General features: G+C 43.3%; 1 protein-coding gene across 1 annotated transcript in view; it reads left to right on the forward strand.

Moving 5' to 3' along the window:
• Positions 1-27,925, forward strand: part of gpr158a (G protein-coupled receptor 158a) — a gene marked incomplete at its 5' end in the record, with an annotated part of 75,519 nt that overhangs the window by 2,031 nt on the left and 45,563 nt on the right. Inside the window, one exon of the mRNA XM_080793766.1 lies at positions 13,905-14,010. Coding sequence (XP_080649892.1) covers positions 13,905-14,010 — 106 coding nt within the window. The remainder of the gene's footprint in view (positions 1-13,904; positions 14,011-27,925) is intronic.

Raw genomic sequence — 27,925 nt, forward strand, 5'->3', positions numbered from 1 at the left:
CAAAAATGGAAAAAGCACTTTCCATAGATCTGCAGTAGATCAAGATTCGACAAATTTGCCAACAAGAGCAGCAATGTCTCATTTAACCAATTTTCATGAATCTCTTCTTAGTCCATAAGGTCAGTGAGGTGAACTGTTTTGGTATACTGTTTATGGTCCTTATACAGAGCAGGGGTGTAGTGTGTGTGTGTGTGTGTGGGGGACGGACGGACTGTCACTTACTTTTATGGATACGATTAAGCATTGTAAACACCTGTTTCTAAATAGGCTATACATGTCTGCATGTTTTAATAGTGTGTCTGCATGTGTTGCGCACGTTCACGCAAAAGCGTGTGCATGTGCATGGGGCGTCCCCCCGCTTCTAAACGTAGCACTACAACACTGATACAGACTCAGAGTGATCTAATAGTCCATGCTTTTTGAAGAACAACTCCTCTTGATTGAAGTAATTCACTCCCCATTTTCCGCTGTAATCTGAAGACTCACCTCTTCAGAATGACTCCAACCATAGCACCTGACATAGCCTTGAGAAGAGACTTGTGCAAAAGTTAAAATGTAATTCAGAAAGCATCATATTTAGACAGATGCTAGGTTCTTTGTTTACCTGGCATGCTATAGTTTATATTGTTTCAGATTATGTTTTGATATACTTTTCAGACCACTACTACACTGATGACTGCATTTGATGTATGTGCTTACCTTCTCTCTGGATAAAGAGCGTCTAAATGCCAGACTTGTAAATTGTTATGTCACGTGTAATTCTTCACTAAATCAACCATAGATTTAGTCGACTAAAATCTTATTATATTTAGTTGACTAAAACTACACTAAACACTAAGACATTCCAGACGACTAAAATGTGACTAAAACAAAGTAAAAACTATTCAAGAGACTAGGACTAAAACTAAAATGGAAATTCTCTGCCAAAAACAACACTGTTCTTCAGTTCATATAGCAGCTACTGCTGGTAATCAGTGTAGGTGTACAACATGTACTGTAACTGTGCTCCCATGCTGTGTTTTACCCCGTGCATGAACACTCTGATACCATGACATAGTGCAGTGGTTCTCAAACGTTTTTGTGTCATGTCAACCCTGTAAATGACATTTTAATCCATGGCACCCCTGAATGAAATTGTTAGTTTTTAGAACCTTATGTCATATTACGGTAAGTAATATTCTCTCCCTAAGAATAAGATACAGTTTATGTCACAAAGGAAAACCACTTGCATCCTCCAGGCATCCCTATTCTGGGAGGGAACATTCACCAAAAATAGGAGATCTACAAGCTCACATTGATTGTAAATCGGCTATTTTTGGCAAGGGGATTTGGTGTACATTGAAAAAGTATGTTGCAACTAAGGTCTGTTATATCAAATATAGAGGGTCTAAGTGTCACAGTGCAAAGGCAGGAGCTTTTAGGACCCAATTGCAGACAGATAGGCGCAGGCAGATGAGCTTCAATGCAAGGGTTTTAGTCCAAAAAAGTTAAATCATGGATACACAAGGAGCTGAACACTACTGACATAAAGTGACGGAACTAGCAAGGGAACTGAACAAACAGGGGAGTATAAATAGACACAGACTAACTAGGCACAGGTGAAACAAAACTCAAAATCAAGACAGGGATTGGCTGGGGGACTATAGGACACAGGTGGAAAGACTAATCACAATACAGGTTAGACAAGGCAGGTACAGAACTACAGGGGCAGACAGGAAGGCACAAAACAATACTACAAAATAAAAGGTACACAAGTTAAAGGTGAAACTCAAACTGGAACTAAGACACAGGGAAAACACAATACTACAAAAGACAACACAACAGAAGGGTAAAACAATAACAAAAACCAAGAACAGCGTACACAAGAAAACGTCACACGTCACAGACCCTGACACTAAGTGGTTAAACTGAAGTGATATTGATACTGTTCCAAATTCTAACAGTATTCTGAGGCACCCCAGGACTTGTGTCACGGCACCCACTTTGAGAACCCCTGACATAGTGTATGAAGAAGGAAGGCACTGGAGCAGAATCAGACAATTAAAGCCTTTGTGTGTGTGCACTGTAGGCAAATAATGTGAATTTCAATGTCAATACATATACATCAGATGCACTGACAGATACGTTGCCACGTGATTTGTAGTTTTCAAATGCAATGGAGTAAAAACTATAATCTTTGCCTCTGAGATGTAGTGGTAAAAAATTAAAAATACCTCAAACATTGTACTCAAGTATACAGTACTTCAGTAAAATGTATACTTTGTTACTTTAGTTTACACCATCTGTTATTAAAAACGCTGGAGTTTGCTCCAGTGCCTTCTTCCAGTCAGTCCCGCTCCTGAGATAGTCCGGACCAGCCTGAATTTGGCTTGAGGCGTGGTGGAACCCCTTTGATCGTGTCTTGGCCTCCATACAAGTAGCCTACACACTGCCTCCTGAAACTAAGCATGTAGACCAGGGACAAATTAGCAATTGGGCCAGTGGGGCCGTGGCCCAGGGGCCCTTGGCTCTCAGGGGACCTTCAGGGAAATTGGACCGCGTGGTACTGGGTTTGACACCCTGAAAAGGGCTCCTTCATTGGCCATTGATTTTGTTAAATTTAGGTCAAAAAGATGATAAAAACTCGGAAAAACACAAAAATGCCACGCGCTATGGGGCCCTGCAAAAAATACCGGCCCAGGGGCCCTCGTTGGGGTTGATGTAGACGACTATAGAGTCATACTATAGGCTCAGGAGGTCAGTGTGTAGGCTATCCGTCTACATTGTAGACAGATGAGAAGGAGGAAATAGGGAGGGAAACGTTGCCTAATACAGCCGCTCCAGACATCAGTCTGTCTCCGTCTCCCCTCCAGTACAATCAATATGATGATTTATTAATAATGAATGATGTAGAACAACAGCCCTGCTGCTGCAAAGGGACATCTTGATTCTAGCTTATTATTAACCACTTTGAACCCGGTGTCCCACTCCCTATTTTTGGCAAATGTATAATTTGAATTGATTTAATGGAACATTTTCAAAACGTTTCAATAATTTTCAATAATATTCAATTTAATCCGCAGGTCCTTCCCCATCTCCCATGTCCTGTCTCTCTCCACTGTTGCTATCAAATAAAACCTTGAAAATGAAAATAGTGAACATTATATTAGCCTCACAGTGCATTGTGAGCATGTAATGAGCGTCAGCTATTTTGTCTCGCTATTTTCACAGCGCAATATGACAATGACAAAGTATTTAATAGGCTTACGTGAGCGCGTAATGGTTCAGTCACTTCATGTTGAGAGTGATGATATTCCCTGGCCTTCGTGAAGAAGGTTTGCAGTGAAGTATCAGTATGTCTGTAAGTATACGTAATTGTTGTCATCTTAATCGTTTGACTGATGTCGGCATCATACTGTACATGGTTCCATTTTGTTTGCTGAATAGACAGGAGGCTAACAAGCAGCGTGCATCTCTCTATGTCGCCGGTTGCTGCAGGGCTGTAGGAACATGTGTTTTCTGCTGGATCGACCTGTTTCGGTGGAGGTGCAAGAAATCACAACACTCACACTTTCATCCTGTTCTCTCCGTGTGTCTCTCTCCTCAGCCGCACTGGAGTCACAGGGGAGACAGCTCTTAGACAACCAGGACTAAACCAGTGTAGCAGCACTGTGTTTGTGTGTCTGTTAGACAGAGAGATAGATAGAGAGCCTGGGTATGGGAGTGCTTACGTATGTGCCTCTGAGTGGTGTGTTTTTGTGTGTGTGTGTGTGTGTGTGTGTGTGTGTGTGTGTGTGTGTGTGTGTGTTTGCACATACCTGCTGCATATACAGTAGTTCAAAATCAGACCCCGGCACTCATACAGTACAATACCGACCTTCTATAATTGCTTTGAGTCTGAGAATATCTCAGGAAGTCACAGAAGCGAATGAAAGAGGCAAACCAATTAAAGGCCTCTAAAAGGTATAGCCTACATGCAAATATGAGATACCTGCGTGTGTGTGTGTGTGTGTGTGTGTGTGTGTGTGTGTGTGTGTGTGTGTGTGTGTGTGTGTGTGTGTGTGTGTGTGTGTGCGTGCATGCGTGCGTGTGTATCATATCTCCTCAATGGCCAAGTCGCATCTAATTAGTTGGCAGAACTCTGCTCATTTCAGCTTGGCTAAACTTCCTCATTTTGGTCTGCTGTGTGGACAGCCTGCCTGCCTGCCTGCCTGCCTGCCTGCCTGCCTGCCTGCCTGCCTGCCTGCCTGCCAGGGGGGACCTTCACTCACTGTGAGTGGGAGGCCCGGAGCTCCAGGGAGACGCCACCAGCATGAGCATCTGCTTAGAGATGGATGTCGTCCAAAAACATGATAGCAAGGAAACCCCACAATGCTCCAGGCTAGACGCTGTACTGTAATATGCTGAGATGAAAAGAGAGAGGGGGTGTTTAAATAAACAATAATAATAATAATACATTATAATAACACACCAGGAAAATGTATCTGGTTATAGAACAAGGTCTGACCGTCATGAGGCCTGTCACAATTATTAGCCTACATACATAATCGCCTCCCTAGATAATGTATTTCCTGGTAATCACAAGTCATTTTCAAACATTTTCCAAAAATGGCAGAAATAGTAGATCTACATGCTTATAAAGCACCAAACGCCAAGACGGACTGCTCACTGAATGTGTGCAGAGACAAAACACTATAAACGGTTTTACTGTACGTTTTACCTGAAGCAGAGCTTCTACCTCCCAAACTCTGCAAGGATCTTGGTTCTCAAAGTGGGGTCTGGGGACCCCCAGGGGTCCTTAGTCCCCAGCTAAATGATAGTTTGGAACCAAATCGACCCTTATGGGTCTGTAACTCTGAGAGTGTACAAATGCAACCATTTGCGTAGCCTAATGGATATCATGTCACACTGGGGGACCTGGAAATTAAAATGGTACTGAAGTACCACCTCAGAATATATTTGGCTCAAGTACCACCATAATATAATATATTATTGCATTTTAACATGTAAAAAATGCAGGAGCATATACCTGCCCTTTTTGTTCCATTCCTAAGCCAATAATGCTGCTGCTCTGACAAAACTCTGTCTAATAACTAATGAGCACAGCTTCTGATATTTCTAATGTGATTAATCCGTTCTCAATCATTCTATTAACAGCTAGGTGTGCTGCCAATTTCAACCAATTGCTTGGTCAGAAGAACCTGTAGTAATATAAATATTTCATTCCACTTTTGTCTTTTTTTCTCCTTTCTTTTGGGCAACTCAGCCCTCTGTGTTATACCACCAGAGGGGGGCTCAAGTACCACCAGTGGTACTATAAGTACCAGTGGTGGTACTATAAGTACCAGTGGTTGGGAACCTCTGCGTCTAATCAATGAAGTGGCTTGTATTGGATTGAAGTCTGACCTGAAGTGTGCGCGAGGGGTTAAGCGAGCATCTCCGAGGTGCTTACTGCTCTTCCCCTCATTGACGTCACTGGGACACCGCTGCTCGGTGAGGTGGCACATCAATACTACCCGCCTTCAGCCAGTAAATGTCAACATTATAAGAATGCCAAGTGCCTGCCTGCATGTGCTCCTCTGTGTACCACTGTCAACCCATATAATCATCAGACATGATGAACATATCGTCGCTGTCGGTGGAAGAAACCTCCTATCTCCCGTAATTATTCTAACTGTTCGTGATATATTTTTCATAAATTATCGCCCTACTTGCATCGTCACACTAAAGCACAAAAGAAGCCAGATCTGCAAGCTGGAAGCGTGGATGTGAATTGACACGTTTTGAGCTTGTAGATCTGCTACATTTGATACCTTTGAATCAGTTTTGGACATATTAGGTTTCCACCCAACAGAGACGATTTGGTTTTATTAATAACAAACTAAGGTGCTGGTGTGTAATTTGGCCTCCTCTCTTCGGATTTTAATCTCATTATGTCATTAGGTTAATTATCCCAGGGTGGCCTGATGATGATAGAACTGGTCTCAGAATCAATACATGTACAGTGACCGATCAGAGCAAATCAACGGTGTTTCTCCACAGGACAGTCATGACTGAATTGCAGAAAGTGTCTGTGATTACTGACACAATGATTCCTTTGTGGAAAAAGGTTTTGGAATTTCAGAAATAAGTAGTATAGTAGTTTATCGGAGCTATTAATGTTTTGATATTGACATGTTTGCTTTGTAGTATTATGACACCGGGTGCCGGGCATTTGATTGGTTGACATGCACAGGGTGTGCACACTTTCCAGTGTCCCATGATGCCTTGTGTGTCATTCAATTCATTTGAGTGATCTGTGTCGGTGTAAGTCAACCATAATGTTGGAACACAACCTGTACTGAGAGAAGTCTGAAGTTTGATAGCAGACTCTGCTATCAAACTTCAGACTTCCGGTGTGAGGTCTGCCACCCATGAGCGTCATGGCGCATCCCTGGCGTCCATTCCTTAAAAAAGCTTCCTTGAAGCTCCCTAGGAAACTCGGAAGCACATATTACTCACAGGTGTGTAAATTAGTGTGGGCACACACAGCCACAGAGTGAAGGGAACACACGGTTCCTTCCAGTTAGCAGACTGTGCAGACAGAAACACAAAGATACAGACAGAGGATATGGAACAAGGAGCCAAGATGTACTACTAATTCAGCTGGTACGTTCTCGTTGCAGTATTATAACTGAATATTGGTTGGACTTTGTTTGTGTATTATAGGAAACTCCCTTATGCCCCTGTAATGCCAAGGTGGACATTGGAAATAGATTGTAAATTGCCGTTGCAAATAGTATGTGTATGGGAAAATATTTTCAGTGCCTGTAGACTACACCAAGGGTTCCCAGACTTTTCAGGCCACGAAATGTGGCCTGAAAACAATCACATTTGAAATGGGGACCCCAGCCCCACCCTGACAAGCAAATAGCAAAAACTACAAGCTCACAATGGCCTAGAGACGGATGTATGACAGCACAATTTATGCATTTTCAAACACAACAGATGAAAACAGCAGGCTACTGATTGACCAAATCCTCTTATAAAAGGTGCAAAAAGGTTCAAAGCTACTGAACCAAGAGTTTGTATACAGTGAAGTCCTTTTGGAAATGTTGAGATTTAATTGACAGGTAAGCTGAGCTTCAAGCTTGTAGACCTACTGCTTTTTATATATATATATATATATATATATATATATATATATATATATATATATATATTAATACTGAAAAGTAAAAATAAGTAGTTTTGGACATGAGGTTTCCACCCAACAGAGACGTGCTTTTCTTTCTGACCGTTGTTCATGCCTGTAGCATTAGTTTACTGTAAGACTCTTACAGTAAACTAATGCTACAGGCATGAACAACGATCAGAAAGAAAAGCACAATAGTTTTGCAAATACTTTTTAGGACATCTAATGTAATTATAATTTTGTCACGAGCTATTTTGTTATTAATACTTTGAATTGGTTCAAGATATATAAAACCTCACAGACAGACTTAATCCAATTTCACTTGCAAAGCGACCACATTGTGAGCTTGTAGGTCGGCTATTTGTGCTACTTTTGTGCGACTGGCATGTAAAAACATAAGGGACATACAGGGTTTTCCCCGACAGTGACAGTATGTATGCAAAATGGAATTATATTCTGTGTGCCTGTGCGCGTGCGTGTGTGCGTGCATGCGCGTGTTTTCTTTCTGGAGAATTGCCATTGGCATTTGGTTTTCTTTGATGAACAGCGACAGAGCTCAATACAATGTCCTGTGTGTGTGTGTGTGTGTGTGTGTGTGTGTGTGTGTGTGTGTGTGTGTGTGTGGGGGGGGGGGGGGGGGGGGTGGGGGTGTGGGGTTGGCAGCATCCTGCCCAGCAGACTCACATTAAGCATTTGACTCGTGCTGTCAACTTCTTGCAATTTCCATCACATTGGAGACATTGTGGCTTTGGGACCAGTATTTGACATTCCATCTAAACATGTACAGTATTATGTTGTTGCTGTCGGGCAGAAAGAAACCTCTTATCTCCATATTTTTACTTTTTGGGGGGAAATTAGTGCCTACACCTACAGTGTCACACAAATGCATAAAACGTAGTTGAGCTTGTGGATCTTTTGAGCTACTTTTGCTATTTTAAATTTTGAATCCTGAAAAGTTATGGTTTTTGGCATACAGGTTTCCACCCGACAGAGATGATATGCTGCTTGATGATTAGTGGTGGTAGAATGAAGTTCAGTCAGATAACCAATAGATTGCAACCAATATATTATTTATAGAATGTATATATGGTGTGAATATTATACTTGGCTTGGGACGACTTCACCCATTTTCTTCTTCTAAAATTTTTATCCCACGATTTTGTAACCCAGTTTTCTTTTTCACCCAGTGCCAATTATCTAAGGTAGTTTTAGAGACCAGGATTATGGAATGTTTTTGTGAGGGTATCTACCCTAGGGGACACGGGGAGAACATGCAAACTCCACACAGAAAGGCCCTATCGCCAACCCCCGCCTCGGGTATGGGCACTGATGACGCGGAGGAGGGAACACGCCGCCAGTGCCCACAGTGTCCCCAGCGGGAATCGAACCCAGGACCTTCTAGCTGTGAGGCAACAGCACTACCAAATGTGCCACCGTGCCCCCTGACTTCACCCATTTTCAATCTGTTAGGAGGGCTGTGGACACTTCAGAAACCCTACAGTGTACCAGTGACAAATCGCCAAGCTCGTAGATCAGCTATTTTCACTATATCTGGGTCCCAAGGAGACATTTTTCTTTTGGGTCTCGTGCTAAAATCTTTGGGGACCAGTGAACGTATCCACTGTCTGCCTCTCTATTCCAATCATCATATCAAAGAACAGCAAACAGGCTGGTGGTGTTTCGCAATAATGTGTTTTTTCATAGAAATGGGTATTGTAGCCTACTGTAAATATGACAGTTGCATGGATGCAAAGTAGTGCGTAAGTATGTCTGGACAGGCATGCCGGTGGTGTTGTGCATGGCGAGATGTGTGCAAAAGGTGTGGTTTGGTAGTAGAAGGCGCACAAAGGCGGACGGATAAACGGGGTTCTTGGGTGTGTGGCAAGATGATTCTTTTGCATCATTGTTGGTGTATAAAGGCATTCATACTGACATACCGCACTGTAAAAAGCATATTACATGTATGCATAACATTTGCTCTTCATTTATGTGGACTTCAAAGACCGCCGAGGCCACTGTAGTCGCAAGCACGTTTCAGTGAATCCGGTGAATGCCCTTATGTAGGGACACTGAGCAGTAACAATGATGAGTACTGAATGATGAGGAGTTATGTCAGCCAACTTTATTATTCTGGAACATCACTATATAGCTGTGTTTTGTCCCTGACTGGCAGAGAGAGAGAGAGAGAGAGAGAGAGAGAGAGAGAGAGGCCCCTCCTTTTGCTGGCATGGCCTTTCAGACCCACAGAGAAAGGGGGATGAAAGGGGAGAGAGACTCCATTTCCTGGGGGCAGCACTAATAATCTGTGTGATAATCCTGTCTTTGTGCCTGAGGTCCCCGATGATGATGCTCCCATGATGCCTCTGGGGATGTTCCAGTTGCCCGGCTCAAAATGTGCACGCCCGTCTCTCTCTTTTCTACTGGAATCCTCAGTGCCAGTGTGTACTCTGTTACAAGTAGAAGTCCCATATTAAAAATGTACTTGAGTAAAAGTACAAAAGTATCAGCATCAGCCATACAACAGCTTGTAGTCCAAAATGTTGTATCAAACCATGTGACTTCCATTGGAAATGCATGACACTTACATCTTGCTTACATCTAGCATGCATCAATGTTGTATGCTAGATCGAAAGGTGTGAGTGAGGCCTTAGGCCTCACTCACAACAATTTGGACTACAAGCTGTTGTATGGCTTTCGGCTGTGTTTCGACTGCCCCTCTCCCCCTCATACAACATAAACATCTGTTAGGAGGGCTGTGGACACTTCAGAAACCCTACAGTGTACCAGTGACAAATCGCCAAGCTCGTAGATCAGCTATTTTCACTATATGTGGGTCCCAAGGAGACATTTTTCTTTTGGGTCTCGTGCTAAAATCTTTGGGGACCAGTGATGCAAGGGCCCCCCCCCCCCTATCTTATGGAGTAAAGATGAGAAATTATTATTAAAATGTTTTAGAATAGATACTTTTATATTCTGGTATAATCTAAAGCAGCAACAGCATCAAATAGTTACAAGAAAAACACAAAATAGGTCAAAATGGGCTGATTTTTTACAGCCCAAAATGCTTCCATTGGCTTTCATTGCGTTGAATGATTGACAGCTGCCAAGACACGCCTGCTTGGTTTACTTGCCATTGGGGCTAAAATATCTCAGCCCCAGAGCCCAGAGCCAATAGAGGGCTGTGCTCAGCCCTAATGCCCGCCTCAGACCGTGAGGTCATTGGCTATTGACCAATCACAGCACCTGCTCGTGTGTGGTTGTTTATGTTGGCGGAAGTATTTTAAATGAAATAAGTTTATTATTTACTTTATAATCCGTTTTGTCCCGTGTCCGTGGAGGGGAAAATGAAGTTGACTGGGAGCATATCGTCCATTTTGGATCATATAACAAAAGGAAAGGAATAAGGATACGAAGAATACGTTTTGTGAGTTTGAAATTCTTGCTTGGGGCAGACAGCTGACCGCACACCGGACCCACAGAAAGGTAGAGTGGTCTGCTTCATTCATCTCACAAAGTTAAGAAACATAATCGCTGGTTTAATCACATTGAAAGTGGCTCGACCTCTCATTGAGTTGGGAAGAGAGAGAGAGAGAGAGAGAGAGAGAGGCTGTGTTTGTGTGCGTGTGTTAGTGTTGTTTCGGTGCCGTGTGCGTGCGCACGCGCACGTGCGTGCATGTGTGTGTGCCTTGCAAGTTGCTTGTTTCGAAACGGCACCGACGCGCGCGCAACGCAACGCAACTGGCGCAAACGGCCCGTTTGCGCCAGTTGCGCGCGTGCGTGCGTGCATGCGTGCGTGCATGTGTACTGACAGTATAAGAGCAGCTATCTGTACATACAAATACAAACAATGTTCAGTGGAGTGTTTGTTGTGGGCATGCACTTCTGTTGTTGTGGAGCATTTGCTGTAACAAAGTATAGGCCTGTAGTAGTGTCATTGCTGTACTTTGATATCTGGAATATGATGCTATTGCTGCAGGTTGAACTTAGTCGGGTAGCATAGTGTAATAGATTTTAGTATAGATTTAGTACCCATGCAGTAGCACTGCATGGGTACTGGGTTGTTGTGGAATGTGATGCTGATGCTGTTGTTGCTGTAGAGACCAGTATTCTGTGAACATGCTGTAGTATAGGGTGAACAATGGATAGCATGTTTTTGTATTGAGTTGTACTGTAATTCTGCAAACTGTTAATAAATCAATCAATCAATCAGCATATACTATCGTATATTGGCCAATGGCCTGTAGCATAATATTTCTTAGGCAGCCCCTCCAACCAACATCACCAAGAGCCGCTACTGGATGTAACGTATCCACTGACTGCCTCTCTATTCCAATCATCATATCAAAGAACTAGACAGGACCTTCACTTTTCACTTTCATGTGGAGGCCACACACAGTTGAGACCTTTACACACCAGAGGTCATGTATATTTGCATGATTTACAGTATTTGCATGGCAATAATATTTGACACCCTTATCTTACACTAGCTATCCCCACTCCCCAGTCAAAGTGTGTCAATCATTGACGCAACAAGCTACATCGTACAAACTTGACTGAAGTGAATTGTGAAATTACAACAACTAGACGTTCGGGCCGCCGTCACACACTGGCGATAGGCGACTGGCACTCAGCACAATTTGGGCAAATATGGAGATTTTAGATTTGTGTCTGTGGACAACAACACTGCATATTTTGTCATGGGCTATTTTAGTTTTGGATATAAGAGAAGGTGTAATAGTAGTGAGTAACATGAAATGACTGTACAAAAAGGTATTGAGTATGAAGTATGAACATGAACAGTTATCAGCAGTAATTGGGAGCAATGTAATGTGCAGGGGGGTCAATGGTTTCAAAGAACAGAAAGTTCCCAAAGATCCAGGCTCCAGTCCAGCTGTTTACATTTAGACTGGCACTTTAGATGTTACCTAATCGTTACATATTCCCATGTCAACTAAAATCTTATATTTAGTCGACTAAAACATTTCAGAAGACTAAATAAATTAAATTTATTCCAAAGACTATGACTTAAACCAAATTAATATTTTCTGTCAAAATCAACACTGCTGACTGAAGTACTAGTGTTGTGTGCTTTGTCCATCGCTGCATACACACACACGCACGCACACATGCACAATTACATAACAGCAGCATGGAAAATAAACGGACCATTTTTCACAGAGGCAGCGAGCGGTGCGATGGAATACATTGAGGTCCATTGGCCTGGAGGCAAAAACCATAGTAGGAGTTATTAATAACAGTACAGTGCATGGTGTGTTCTACTCACCGCTGGTCCACAGGGACAACGACATACCGGCAATATTTTGGAGTGTGTGTGTGTGTGTGTGTGTGTGTGTGTGTGTGTGTGTGTGTGTGTGTGTGTGCGTGTGTGCGTGTGTGCGTGCGTGTGCGTGCGTGTGTGTGTATGCACAGTATGCATAGTATTAGTGATGGCCAACCGTTAACTGTTAATACATTGGTAACCGGTTAATGGTTAATTGTAAAAAAGGATGGGAGCGCTGGTAGAGTCAAATAGTACATTTTGAGTCCTTCTCCCGTATCATTGCTGTAAATAGCACATCTTAGGAAAAGCAGTGTATTAGTATTTTGTTATGGATAAAATGCAATTTCTTTCCCAAAACATTTCCTTAAAGGTTACTGGTTAATAAACGTTCTCCACATGGCCATCACTACAGAGTATGCGTTGATACATTGAGCTGAGACTATTTTGTCGTAATGCCAATTGGTTCCTCCAGTTCTATGCTGATGTCGGTAGTCTGTGAGGAGACGTGTCCACTCAAGAACATAGAGGTGCTAATTGTTCTCCTCCAATCCGCCATGTCCCTGAGGACAGCAGAGAGGGCTCTTCAGTGACGCTTCCAGTGTATAACTGGTCCCAAATGGACCCATCTGGGATCTTTACACTCCCCGAGTTAAATCAATATGGAAGATTATAATGTACACCTCGGGCAAAATGCATTAAAATTAAACATCACTAGTGTTTTTTAATTAAAGCCTTGTTAATCATCTCTTGTAGGAACATGTAGCCTAATTACTTAGAAGAAGAAAAGAATCACACCCGTGTGATGTGATCGAGGGGTGCTCTTATCATCATGCATCTTCATTATGTATGATGATATTGTCAATGGGAATTTAATCTTTGTGTTAGGACAAAAAAGAAGATTTGCCCGTCCACATATGACGTACATTCTCCATTCATCAATTATCAATGGCATTTAATGTTTGCGTTAGGACAAGAATCGTCACTATAGCTGGAATATAGGAGGGGCTAACTGGTTTAGTGAACAACATTATTTAACTGCACCTTTTTGCATTGTATGTTAAGATCTTCAAATATTGTACAGTGTATTCATTACATATTCACTGTAGCAGCTGTTGTAAAGGAAATGTAATGTTCATGTTGAACTCCTTTATTATAAACTATAAGAACTAGATTGCAGTAATGGTACAATGATTCAGTTTTCAGAGTGCTTATACCGGTCTATCCTATCCATCCATGTATTGTTGTGGGTGTCATGATAGGCTGTGAATCACATTCCCCTGGCCCATGATTCATTGTATAGATATATGTATTTCCCACAGTATTTAACGAACACCTATATGGAATATATATTGTATCCCCTGGATGGAGGCAAAAAACCAAAACATGTCCTCCTCTCTCTCTCTCTCTCTCTCTCTCTCTCTCTCTATCTCTCTCTCTCTCTCTCTCTCTCTCTCTCTCTCGCCCTTGCAGAGGTGTGGTGCGCGTGGACATCAATCTGCAGACTGTCGATATCGACCAGTGCTCTGCCGACGGCTGGTTCGCTGGAACCCATCGATGCAACTTAACCACCATGGAGGTGAGTTTCTCAGCTGTACAACTACAGACGACAGACTGTCGGTCAAGACCAGGGGTCACTCTACCAACCAGGGGTCATACTATACCAACCAGGGGTCCTCCAGGTTTTTCAGGTCAAGGACCTGTATCCATCTGTCTGTCTACCTGTGTCTCTTTTATGCCCATATATGGAGATCTCTGTTCAGACGTGTTCCTTTTATGCCGATATATGGATGGAGATCCCTGATGTCATTATAGTATATGTCGTCGACAGACAGACAGACATTCATCCTACAGTCCAGTTATGAGGCAACACACTGATCCACAGTGATCCAAACCCTAAAACGTGGCATAATTATTTTCAAAATATAATGGGGAAAATGTCCCTGATATGAATTTTAACAAACACACATGAATATTAACAAAACAATACGAGCCTGATATTTCGCAAATCAAGTTTTGATTGCCCCCCCCCCACCCCGCGAACAGGTCCAGCCATGTGGTGTCTGCACCGGAGAGATCTCTGCAGTTCTTATCTTTTTCAGTACACTATATCGTCAAACTGTGCTTGTCTGTGGCCTTGCTTCCAATTGGACCACGTGACGTACAGCTTCTGTAAACACTCTCTTTTAAATAATTGTTGATGCTCTAGTCTAGAGGTCTTGTTCTTAATTACCATCAGATAGTACATTAATATTTCCCCTTGGCGTGCGGTAGCGCAACGATAATTCACTTCTCACACCTCTCCTGTGGCTGCAGGGTGACCTCTTGCCATAGCAGCCTGCCAACACCCAGGGGTGGAAAATTACAGTATAGGCTACTCAAATGTTTTACTTGATTAAAAGTAGCAATATTGCAATGTAGAAATACTCTGTTACAAGTAAAAGTCTGGAATTCAAAATTGACTTGAGTAAAAATACAAAAGTATTGTTATCAAAAAGTACTCAAACTCAAAGTACCAAAAGTACCGGTACCCATGCAGAATGTCTTGCTTCACATGTTTGCAGATGTATAACATGTATAAGAATATTTTGAGAATAGCTGATCTACAAGCTCACAAGGCATAGCACCGCGACACATTGTGAGCTTGTAGATCGGCTATTTTCAAATGGCCAAAATGTATATGCAGTAGGGCTGAGGTGCATGGTTATTGGTTAATGTGTCTTTTCCCCCCACAAAACCTACAAATTAACTAGTAACTATAAAGTTTTCAAATAATTGTAGTGGGGTAAATGTAGGCTTACGATATTTGCCTCGTGAGATGTAGTGGAGTAGAAGTAAAAGTACTGAAAATGGAGTAAATGTACTTCACACCACTGACAGCTTACCTTCTTGGCCAGACAGGTTCTCCTGATACTTGGACCTTCTGTTCTGAGTCCAGTCATTATGGATGGAGGCTGCGGTGGGTCAGACTGCTTCATAATACATGCGATGTAATGGATTGCAGTGATCCGGCTTGAATAATTAATACAGTCTCTTTGTCTGAGCACTTCCACCTCTCCATAGTAGTCAATATATGCCGACAGGGGCGTTTTCTTTCCAGCGTGTTAGCGTTTAGTGTGCCCGTGCCAATGTGATACTTGCATATAGTGTTCTGTGCTGTGTGTGTGTGTGTGTGGGGGGGGGGGGGGGGGTGGGGGGTGGGGGGGGGTTGGGAGTCTTTTGAACAAAACTTGAGCAAAATTGTGGGATGAAAAAATATTTTAATAATATTTTAATATTTATTGATTGATTTCATTTGCACAACAGTTATACTGTAGCCTATATGAATGATATGTTAGTTCTTTCCATGGGAAAGTGGAACATAAAGTAGGCCTACATACTGAGTATAGAAAAGACTATATAGTCATGTGAAATAAGGACTAAAAGTGGAAATGAATAGGACTGACTGCGCTACCATGCCGGGACTGTTGCATTCGGGGGAAGCCCTTTATTTTCAAAGAGGGATCAATTCATCTTGTTTTACTGCTTTCCCAACTACCCCCCCAATTCCAAGTAATTTCTTCAGCAAAACATTTGTGTTGTGTAATAATGGGTCCCTTTGGGGCTATTTGAAATATCCATGTTTGGTCTCGGATAAGAGTATCTGTAATAAGTAGAGGTTGATTTACTTGCCCATCAGTGTTATCTGAAATGGTTGTTCAAAATGGAATTAATGGGCATAATATGCTTCATTTCCAGCATGTTTATTTACCTAGATTTTTTGTATGCTCATAAGCATGTCTACCCTAGAGGCACCAGAATCAAGTGAAAAATAATTTGTATATATATTTTTTCTATTGACTGTATGTTGTTATAGATGACCAGCACTTGTCCCTAGACTAGACTATGTATAGGGAATAATATTCCTAGGTAAATAGGTAAATAAATCTAGTATCTAGGTAAATAAACATGCTGGAAATGAAGGCATCATTTTCAATATGGCTGCTTGGAGATTAAATTGGTAACTATTCAACCACGAAAGGTGGGTTTTGGTGTTGGTCTTTATTCATCATCATCCTCAAGCTCCTCTGGAAGATGTGGATTGTCACATTCCTGTACAGACAGTACCAGTAAGATGCCCTGAGGGTAAGAAACAAGGTTGCGTGCGCTGGTGCTTAATTGGCATGGGGGGGTCAGATTAACAATTATGGAATTAATTCTGTACTGGCCATATATGGAGCGTGTCTTGAGTGTACAGGGTTTGATGAGGTCAGATCAACATATGGAACAGGAAGGACGGGTGTGGTATATGATCAACATACGGAATGTCAGAAACAGGTCAGCTCCATATATGGAGATGTGAGGGTTTGAGGTTGGAGGCCAGATGTGGACTTGCTAGCCGGCTCCATATATGCAGATCTAGGTGATGATCCAGGCTTCTCCATGGCTATCCAGGGTTTGATGAGGTCAGTGTCGTGATCTTCATACATGGGCATATGCCATATATGGTGGCATGACGTGTCACAAGGCGTGATGTCAGGGGGAAGGGTCTCCATGATGTCACATGGTCAGATCCATATATGGAGATCTAAGGGTCTCCATGATGTCACGAGGCGTGATGGATTGGCCACAATATATGGAGGCGTGACCAACGGATGGACGGGAGATGCAGCTTTCATAGTAGTAAACAGGGTAGTCCATATTTTCTGCATGAGCAGCAGAGTGTCTTGCAGTTAAAATGAATGACCTTCAAGAGACTGTCTGGACTCTGGAGCATTATTCATTGTTGACATGAGTGGGACAAATCTATTGTTCTGGTGCCACCCCCAGTTCAGGGCATCTTCTGTTCCCATCCAGATTATGATCTGGTAGTATGATGACATCATCAAGATGTGTTTCACCATGTTAATGATTTTTTTCAGACCGCCAGTTCTAGGAAACACAGAATGGGGCGATTTCTTTTTAATTTTATTTCCAGCTCTAACAGCTCTAAGGTATATTAATGACTTGAGAATGAGTGGTATTCCCCTTTAACAAGTTTGTTTTACATCACCATTACATCATCTAATCATAGCAACATGAGTTAGACTTTAATATATTAGATTAGACTAATAGAGGTTACACGTAAAACATACCTGTATGTATTAAGTTTGAGTCGTTGTATTGTCAGGAGAAAAAGAGATACCATAATGTGCCCTTATTGGCTATTAATGATATCTTGGGTGAGTAAAAGGAACTGATCGGTGCAATGAGATCGAGTTGGTTGGGTATGTACTTTTTTGTCAGGGTAAACATAGTGGTCTCTTATTGGCTCCTCAATGTTGATGATAAGAGCGCCCCTTACTTCACACGGGTGTGATTTTTAATTATTATTTAGTTTTCATCAGTGAAAAAAGGTAGTCGACGATCATGTTTTTGTCATAGTCACTCAAGGCTTTTGACCTGTGTTTTCAGTACGTGCTGTTCTGCAACAATTGAATTTGAGTAAAAATGCAGTGGTGGTTCCATTCCACCCTCGCATCAGGCTCCCAGAGGCCAACCAACCATCTCATATCCTGTTATGCCAGCCAAGCATGCCATGCCATGCCACTCTGCTGGAGGCAGACGCTATGGATGGATGGTTCAATGGGCAGCCGGAGAAGATGAAAACTGAGGATCAGTTGACAGGAGACAAAAAACTAAAGCAGTGTACGGTACACTGTGTACCTTTCCCTTTTCTACCACCGGATGTGCAAGTACTGAAATGTTTACCATTGAGCAAATGGAGCCTGCATGCCTCTTGGACACCACCTGAATGTCTCAACAGAACAGCAGGGAAACAAAATACAACCACCTCAATTCCAATTGTATAAGTTATATTATTGTATTAACATACTCTACCATACAGATTGTATAAGTTATATTATTGTATTAACATATTCTACCATACTAGTCAACGTGACTGCGTGGAAGCCATGCATGCATGCGTGTGTGCGTCAGTCCCACGGCGCGTGCGTGTTTGTGCTTGTGTGTTTATTTCTTTTCTGGTGGTTCGTGTCACTGCGTGAGCGTTTGTCGCGTCACCATTCACCACCAGCCCCCATTGATTATTAAACTACAATTCAGCTCCTTTAATTCTCATGAATGGATGGTGCTACGGTTTATTATTACTCTGAGTCTGTATTACTCCCCTGAGCAACTCAGATTGGTTTTTTTTAGAAAGGGGCATATATTACAGGGAAATTACAGGAAGTTCCATGTGAGGGGAAATAATATAAATCAGCCTGCTTTGGCCAATGCCAGCACTTCAAGCCGTCAAGGACAATATATGGCAATCAATTCTATTATGAACTTCTGGCTGTGCACCAACTACTGTATGCAGTAAACTGAAGCAAAAAGGGTATTTTTCTTGTCTCTGGATGATGAATACTTCATCGACAATTCTGATTAAATCAGTAGGGTGGTCGGTATAGTGGTTAAAAATGTTCCATTGAGTGACGAAAAGATTGCAGATTAAAAATATCCTCGAACAAGACATACGTATATGAAAAATAACGTAAAGTCACTAATGTCATTTTCGCTATCACGCAATTCCAGACGGCAGATTCGTCATACCATGGGAGCCAAATTACACCCGGACGTTTGGTGGAATGCATTGGAGTTATTGAGAGCCCGGACATCTCATGAACAAACACTCTTTCTGAATGACTGAGACCTTTGTAAAGTAAACACTTCTGGAAAAAAACAGAAGACATAAAACACATTATTGTCTGCTTTGTTGCTTTTCGATGTGTACACGTAATTTTATAGAGCTATCTAAAGAGCACAAAATACGTTTCTGAACGTACAAAGTATCACAAGACCAATGTTTCCTGTCTGGCAGCCAAATTTCGCGGTACCACAGAGACAAAAATGATACCTGTCACTGTTTAGATCCTCCAATAAAATGATGTACTGTGTACATCAAAAAGCAAGTTATTGGAAAACAACCTGTGTCTTCTTTTAAATTTCTGAACAGACTATATGACAATCACAATTGTTCCCAAATAATGTTTGTTCACGAGCTGCTCCATTCACTGCCATGTATTCATGGAACTTACGGTGCGAGGTTTGCCTCCCAATAAAGTGTCCATGAAAGTATCATGGCGTATCATGACATCAGCTCTTCCTTCTGTAAATACATTCCTTGGGACAAGACACTGGCCTCTGGATGCATGCGTGCAGCGTGTTTCACAAATGAATCAAAATTACTCACTTGCCTCGCTTGGTGATTAAGGGTTAGATCAATCAAGGCTTTGGCCAAGTTTGCCGACACTGCACTATAAAGCCTAATTATAGTCTGTTGCATAACTGATCCACTCACAGGCGAGTTGCACAGTCATTTCCATGTGAGTGATTGAATACAAAATCTGAAATTACATTAAAGCTAAAAGGATAACGCAAACAAGTCCTGGGGAGTTGTTTCCTACATTGTGGTCGATGTATGTACAGTGTCTACTATATACACTGTATATGTGATTAGACTGCGGTCTAGACAACACCTGCATCGCTGCATGCCTTCCACACTCTCCTATCTACAGTAGCATCAGGGTCTTGAGCTATAGTGTTGTTAGCTAAGCTGCCGCGCCGCAGTGCATGGTGTCTATGCCCTGGGTTCGCTCCCATAGTGTCAGTTTGCTTGCCACTGGTTCCAACCTCCGGGTGGCTGACACAGTGCCCTGCCAGCCTCATTCTTCTCTCTCTGACTTTGTCTGTGACCTGTGGTATGTCCCCATAGAGGACCACATTGCTGATGTGGCCCGTCCATGTGACACCTACTGTAGTGCCATTCGTAACATTCTTGTGTAGACTCCATTCAGGAATCTTGCCTGTTGTGCTGTGAGGGTCCATGCTTCAGCCCGCCCTATATAGTAGTATACTGACTCCACTGTGAGGGTCCATGGTATGGACTCCACTGTGAGGGGTCAATCCATACAGCAGTACTGACTCCACTGTGAGGGTCCATACAGCAGTACTGACTCCACTGTGAGGGTCCATACAGCAGTACTGACTCCACTGTGAGGGTCCATACAGCAGTACTGACTCCACTGTGAGGGTTCATGTCTCACAGCCCCATACAGCAGTACTGACTCCACTGTGAGGGTCCATGTATATACATGTCGTGCGACATGTATAAATGAAGGCGAGTCAGAAGACCGACAATGATCTAGACATCACTTGTCTGTTAATCACTTCAGCCTTACTGTACATTCAGTACAGGTACTTGTATTGTTGTATGATTCAGAAGTTTCAGAACATTTCGGAACAATGGAACAATGCCTAAAACGTTGTGTCCCAAAATAGGGACCACACAGGTTTAAACTAGTAATTAAGCAAGCCTGTAATGCCCAATGGCACATGATTGATTATCATCTTTCACTTTTGTTTATTAAAACTCTTGGCGTTTGCTCCCTCTGGGATTCCCCCTTTAACACGAGAATATGGCTGTGCATGGTGCGTGAAGGCTGAAATCAATTAGCTTATTGCTGGAGAACAAGTGGTGACAGGGCCCAGAGGGGAGCGGAGCGTAGCCAGTGTGTGTAAAGGCAAGTGACTCATGAACCTGACGGATTACTGTACTTCAGCCCGAATACACAACAGGCAGCTACTCCTAAAGGCTGTGCTGCTCATGTAGATTCTCATGGAAGTCGTATACTGTAGTGCTTACTGTAACAAATAAATAATAGCGTTGGTTCTCAAACATAACATGACATAACATGGTGTTGTCGTTGCTTAAGCCCAAGAGGGAGAGTGCGTTTACTTTGTGTGTCTCGTTGTCCAGCACCTGAAACTGTCTGTTATCCTCCCCCTTGTCTATGCTCTGTATCTGTCACTATTTTCTTCGTAACTGGATCACACGGGCTGCAGTTTTAGAATGAAGCGGGCTTTCCACAGCTGGTGAGTCACCAGTGGTGACACACGGCTAGCAATAGAGTTACATGGTTCTGTACATGCGTCGTGAAAACAACGCAGCAAGACTGTAGTGTTTGGCGTGATTGTTTTGTCCACCACCACAGCCCTTTGTGAATCAAGCCGAGTCGATCAGCAGTAGTATGTGGTACTTATAAGCGGCTCGCATCCCAGACAGGTTGCCCCCGTCTTTGGATTCCAAGTGCTCCCTCTACGCTCATTCAAAATAATGCTTACTGCATCTATATCTCCACCCACGACCCCCAGGTTGTTAGAACAAATACAGCAGGCTCTTTATGCAGCCAGGGGAATTTCCCCCTGCTGTTAAAAACATGGCATCACAGCAGTACAGAGGATTCCTGAATGGGACCCATGTCGACCATAGTTTCACATCACAGCCGAGGTAAGCAAGCCAAGCCATGGCCCCCCTTAAACATGCTCATGTATTTGAGACCAAATTGGGTGAGGGGAGGAGGTTTGAAGTGTCTAATTACTAATTAAGAGGCCAAGCCAGAAGGGCCTATTGGTTCCCCGGATTTCCGAAACGGTAGAGAAATGAGAGAGTTACCATGTGGGGGTCTGGAGGAGTCCCCGGGGAGTCCCTGGGGGGGGTCCCCGGGATATCCAGACCCCCAGGAACGCGTCCAGGGGTCCAGGCCGATTCTGGCGAGCCGCCCCACGTCCGAAACGGTTGAGAAATGACAGAGTTACCGTGTGGGGGTCCCTCTACTGTACCCTCTACTGTACAACCGTACTGTAGTACGGTTGTAGTACTGTACAACTGTACTGTGAAAATGCTCACATATATAACCATTATATTCACAAAGCTCCAAGGTGTGAGGGCTGCCGGCTGTATGGGGAAATTAGATCACAGTGCCCGTCTGGCTTTGACTCTTGTGCCCGTCCTCTGTCGGTAACAGGCCTTTCCTTAACCACCATCTCGCTAATTGGCTTGCTGGATAACGCCGGGATTGTGCATTCACACCGAAAAGCTTTGAAGCTATGAACACGTGCTGCCCCCCGGGTGTACTCTCACATCCGCCCTGTCCTATGAACACGTGCTGCCCCCCGGGTGTACTCTCTCACATCCCCCTGTCTTATGAACACGTGCTGCCCCCCGGGTGTACTCTCTCACATCCCCCTGTCTTATGAACACGTGCTGCCCCCCGGGTGTACTCTCACATCCCCCTGTCTTATGAACACGTGCTGCCCCCCGGGTGTACTCTCACATCCCCCTGTCTTATGAACACGTGCTGCCCCCCGGGTGTACTCTCACATCCGCCCTGTCTTATGAACACGTGCTGCCCCCCGGGTGTACTCCCACATCCGCCCTGTCTTATGAACACGTGCTGCCCCCCGGGTGTACTCTCACATCCGCCCTGTCTTATGAACACGTGCTGCCCCCCGGGTGTACTCCCACATCCGCCCTGTCTTATGAACACGTGCTGCCCCCCGAGTGTACTCTCACATCCGTCCTGTCTTATGAACACGTGCTGCCCCCCGGGTGTACTCTCACATCCGCCCTGTCTTATGAACACGTGCTGCCCCCCGGGTGTACTCCCACATCCGCCCTGTCTTATGAACACGTGCTGCCCCCCGGGTGTACTCTCACATCCGTCCTGTCTTATGAACACGTGCTGCCCCCCGGGTGTACTCTCACATCCGCCCTGTCCTATGAACACGTGCTGCCCCCCAGGTGTACTCTCACATCCGTCCTGTCTTATGAACACGTGCTGCCCCCCGGGTGTACTCTCACATCCGCCCTGTCTTATGAACACGTGCTGCCCCCCGGGTGTACTCTCACATCCGTCCTGTCTTATGAACACGTGCTGCCCCCCAGGTGTACTCTCACATCCGCCCTGTCTTATGAACACGTGCTGCCCCCCGGGTGTACTCTCACATCCACCCTGTCTTATGAACACGTGCTGCCCCCCGGGTGTACTCTCACATCCGCCCTGTCTTAGCAGCAGCAGCAACAATAGCAGTGCAGTGGTATAAAGTAACCAAGTACAGCATGTACAGTATACTCAAAGTAGTCCTACATTTACATTTTGTTTTACTTTCTTCAGTATTTACAATTTTCAATACTTTTGCTACTACTACTACTACTAGTGTTTCCTAGTGTAAGGTACTGTTTGCTTGTTTTGTTGTATGTTTTTATGTGGGGACTGCAGATGAATCCGGTGTAATTACATTGCATTTATGTAATGTCTATTAATATGCATTGTCCTGTCTAAATAAACAAATAAACTAAAGTAAAGGAATGAAGCTGTGGTGGTAGTAAAGCTCCTCGTCAGTGTCTACAGTATACAATCATCCCCCAGCACTTCTTATTTCTAGTCCGCTGAGATGAAAGAAAACTCCTGAATTTGCTAGCCTAGCTGACTTCCTAAAGGGGTTTGCAAACGTGAAGCGAGGAACGCAGGCGTGGATCAACACAGGTCTCCTCCAGGTCTGTTGAAGAGGGGCGCAACAACGCAAGCGTAAAAAAAAAAAGCAAAACCGAATCCAGGTCTGGTGAGTGTGCACGTAACGAGCACGTGCAACCAATTCACGGGAAATTCACGTAAATACACTTGCATTGTCGCACCGCAACTTCTCCGAAAACGCAGGTTTCATTGAAAATGAACTATAGGCGCGTTTTATCGCTCCCCGTTTGCAAGGCCCTTTAGGCAGTGGTTCTCAACCGGTGGTCTGGGGACCAGCAGTGGTCCTTAATGGGGTTCCAGGTGGTCCCCTAGCTAAATGATGGAGAGTTGATGTTTGGTTGTGCTCAGGTATTTATTGCTATCTGAAAATTGTTGACTAAATCAACTGTAGATTTAGTCGACTAAAATCTTATGATATTTAATCGACTAAAACTAGAATTAAACTAAAATATGAATACAACTAAATGGCATTGTAGTCAAAAGACTATGACTAAAACTAAATCAGAACTTGTTCAAAATCAACACTAATGGTGTCAAAGGAGCGGCCAGTCGCCTGTTGTTCAGTCTAGAATTGAAAGGACCAGAAGTGCCCTTTCCCCCGAGGAACTCAGGCTGTGCTCATCGGGGGTTAAAAGGTCTGTCATGTGGGAACGGGCTAGAGCAGGGCCCCGTGCCTTCAAAGTCATCAATACAATCTCAAAATCAATTCTAAAACTAATGGGCAACTAATTGAGAGAGAGACGCTAAAATTGGTGTAATGTTCTCTGCTCCTCTGGTCTTGTTTAAGAGCCTGGACTAATTGGAGATATGGGTAGATGGGTTCTTTGTTTAGGCCAGAGTATTATTGCAGTATAGAGTCTGGACAGAGGAATTAAGTGTGGATGACATTTTATAAAATACATTTATCCCTCAAATATCAGTCTAACATCACTGACCATATTTTTACGCTATGTCAACAAGATTGTTTCTTCTTTTTTATTTTTTATTTTCTTATTCTTTTTATTTTTTATTTATCTTTCTTATTCCTCATATAGAGGTTATTTATCCATAGATACATATACACTATGTTGTTTGCTTGTTCACAAATGCAATGTATGTTTTTTGGATAGTATAGTTGTTATTCAGACAGCTGTTTGTCATAGTCATCACAGTTTTCCTCCTCTGTCCCCTGCCAGAAGGCTTCATGCATTCATTTCCTGTCTGTCTGTCTGTGTCTGTGTCTGTGTCTGTGTCTGTGTCTGTGTCTGTGTCTGTGTCTGTGTGTCTCTCTCTCTCTCTCTCTCTCTCTCTCTCTCTCTCTCTCTCTCTCTCTCTCTCTCTCTCTCTCTCTCTCTCTCTCTGCCCGTACTCACGTGCATGCACACATGTCTGCCAAAAGTTTGGTCTCTGGTGTGAGTCAGTCCATCTGACATCAACAACAGCGCCGGACATTTTCGTAAGGGAATAAACACATCACATCAAATCTTGTTTAGTTTGTCAATTGCATAAGCCGAGAGTGGTGCAGTTTATGAAGAGCAATATTGTGTGTGTGTGTGTGTGTGTGTGTGTGTGTGTGTGTGTGTGTGTGTGTGTGTGTGTGTGGTATGAGGATGTGCATATTTATTTGCACTGGTCCTAGAGGCCTGGTGCTTTACTGTTTAGCTTCCCCACCCCAAGGCCATGGTGTTTATCTCACTGGCGCTGTGGCGTTTGGTCTTTGGATGGAACTCAAGCTGTGGCCCACTGGCCTGGCTGGCTGGCTGGCTGGCTAACTGGATAACTGGCTAGCTGGCTGGCTGCCTGGTTGGCTGACTTCATGGCTGACTGCATGGCTGGCTGGCTGCCTGGATGGCTGACTGCATGGCTGACTGCATGGCTGGTTGGCTGGCTGTTTTTTGTAAAAAAATGTCAGGGCTTTTGTTTTGTGGATGATGTGAATGTTAACTCAGAGCGCCATAACCCGCAGTGCCACGGGTTATAATAATTACCCATTGAACGCCAAACTTCAAAGTCTTTGTAGTATAGTGTTTACACTGGTGAAGGGCCTGTATGTGTATGTGAAAAACACTTGAATGATAAAATTGCATATTCATTTCAGGGTCCATGCATGATGACATGAAAATGTCTGAGAACAACTGTTTTAAACAACACTAGAAAGCACTAAACACTAAATAAGAAATTACACTTTAGAAACAAGCCCCAACTAGTCCCAATATTTACAAGCGACTTTACAGCGAACATTGTCTTATCCAGTGCATGTATTGTATACTGTGTGTGATTACAGTACATGCTTTTATCTGGGTACTTTGCGTGTGTGTCTGAGTATGTGAGCTGAGGACTTTTAACTGTTATTTGCCACTTTTGTCACGTTATTACGTGTGTTTATTTTTATGCAGCTAATGAGGCTAAAACGCAGTGTGAAGAATTGTGGGAAAGCTTCGATGTTTTTTTCCACTCCTTGAAAAAACAACAAACAGGCTTATCGTTTTATTTCCCTAGTGTCTTCATGCACAGCCCAACAATAGACATGCACTCACGCACACACGCACGCACGCATGTGTGCACTGTTAAACAGAAGCGGAGAAAGATTAAGACATGGCTATTGGCTAAACACTATTGCTTGGAGGCTACTAATTAACACCAAAGGCCAGTTCTCACACTTTTTGTGGACCCCCAAATTGATATGTATTTGGCCACGGACCCCTGTTGGTGACGCTATAACAGGTCAATGTGAAAAGGGTGGGATATACTCCTCAGCCTAGTAGGAAAGTCTGTGAAAGATTTCACGTAAATTGCACGCGCCGTTCATGATTTGAGGCTTTTCGTTCAAAACGGGCCAATCCTGCAAACATATATTTCTCCCCATGCCTTTGGCCTGGTGGAGACAATAAGTCACAATCAATTATACTACTGTCATTTTTGCTGCTGTGTAATGTTCACAGTTCAATCAGGCAATCAGTTATGATAGTGGTGGAAAGTAAGTAACTATAGCCTGACACTGAATTTTCATTTTGTTTCACTTCAGAACATATATTTTTTAATGGGCGTGGCTACTGGCTAGTGATTCAAGGGCTGGAGCCAGGCAAAATTAACTATGCAATTTTGAGGTACTTTTACTTGACTTGAGTACGGTATTTCCATTACATTCATTAAGTAAATTTTGATGGAAGTAAAGTAAACATTTCAACAATTACCGTACCAAATAGTAGTCCGGGCTGTTAATATGCAAAATCGATTCGGACCACGGGCGTTTATAAGGAACCAAGCCGTTAATTGCTAAAGGCATACACAAAGGCATATGCTAAAGGCATACACTCAATGAAAATATACACTTCACGGAGTATAGACCACTTGGAATTAACAATCGGTTGAGGATTGCCTGCGTATATGGAACGAGTTCAATCTCAACTTTTTGTGTTGCTGAGGACTTCACGGTGTTTTACCGATACTTGTGAGGACCTCTGCTTGAATTCATGGTGAGTGCATGGCGCTGGCACACGCCACACACCAAACATGGAAGATCTGCAAGCTCATAACAGCGATTTACAGCGAACACTGGTCTTATCCAGTGCATGTACTATAATGTGTGTATCTGTGTGTGCGATTACAGTACTGCAAACTCAACACACTGTAATATAAATGAGACTGACTATTGCAAATAACGGCCCATGGGCAGTTATATGGACGAGGCGGTGATTACGCAAAATGGTGTCAGAACCTGGGCCGTTATTAGGTAGTGGGCGGCTATTTGAGTAAGGGCTGTTATTTTGGAAATATACTGGTACTTTTACTTGTATAGAGTATATCTATTTTGTGGCATCACTGCTTTTACTTAAAACATGCATGTGAGTACTTCTCACCATCCTGGCAATGATTATACAGTATATTGCATAACCTTTACGATTATCAAGCGTCTAATTGTATGTATACAGACCTATTGGGGGAAGTCGTTAATAGTCGGCGTGTTGGACTGGAAGACTGCCAGCTTATTTCAAAGGGAGGAAGGGTGGTCATTAAGGGCCTATAATTAGTTGCTGACGCGTCGCTAGTTCCTGGTTTCCCGGGGAGGCGGAAAACATTGCTTGACCACCGAATCAATTACCGCTTTTTATTCCCCTACGTCTGAGTCACAGAGAGGTGAAAGGATAAGAATGGGCTCTATGCACACGGAATGCACTC

Source organism: Protomyctophum bolini, assembly GCF_963924005.1.
Source record: "Protomyctophum bolini genome assembly, chromosome: 21".
In the NCBI taxonomy this organism is placed as follows: Eukaryota; Metazoa; Chordata; class Actinopteri; order Myctophiformes; family Myctophidae; genus Protomyctophum; species Protomyctophum bolini.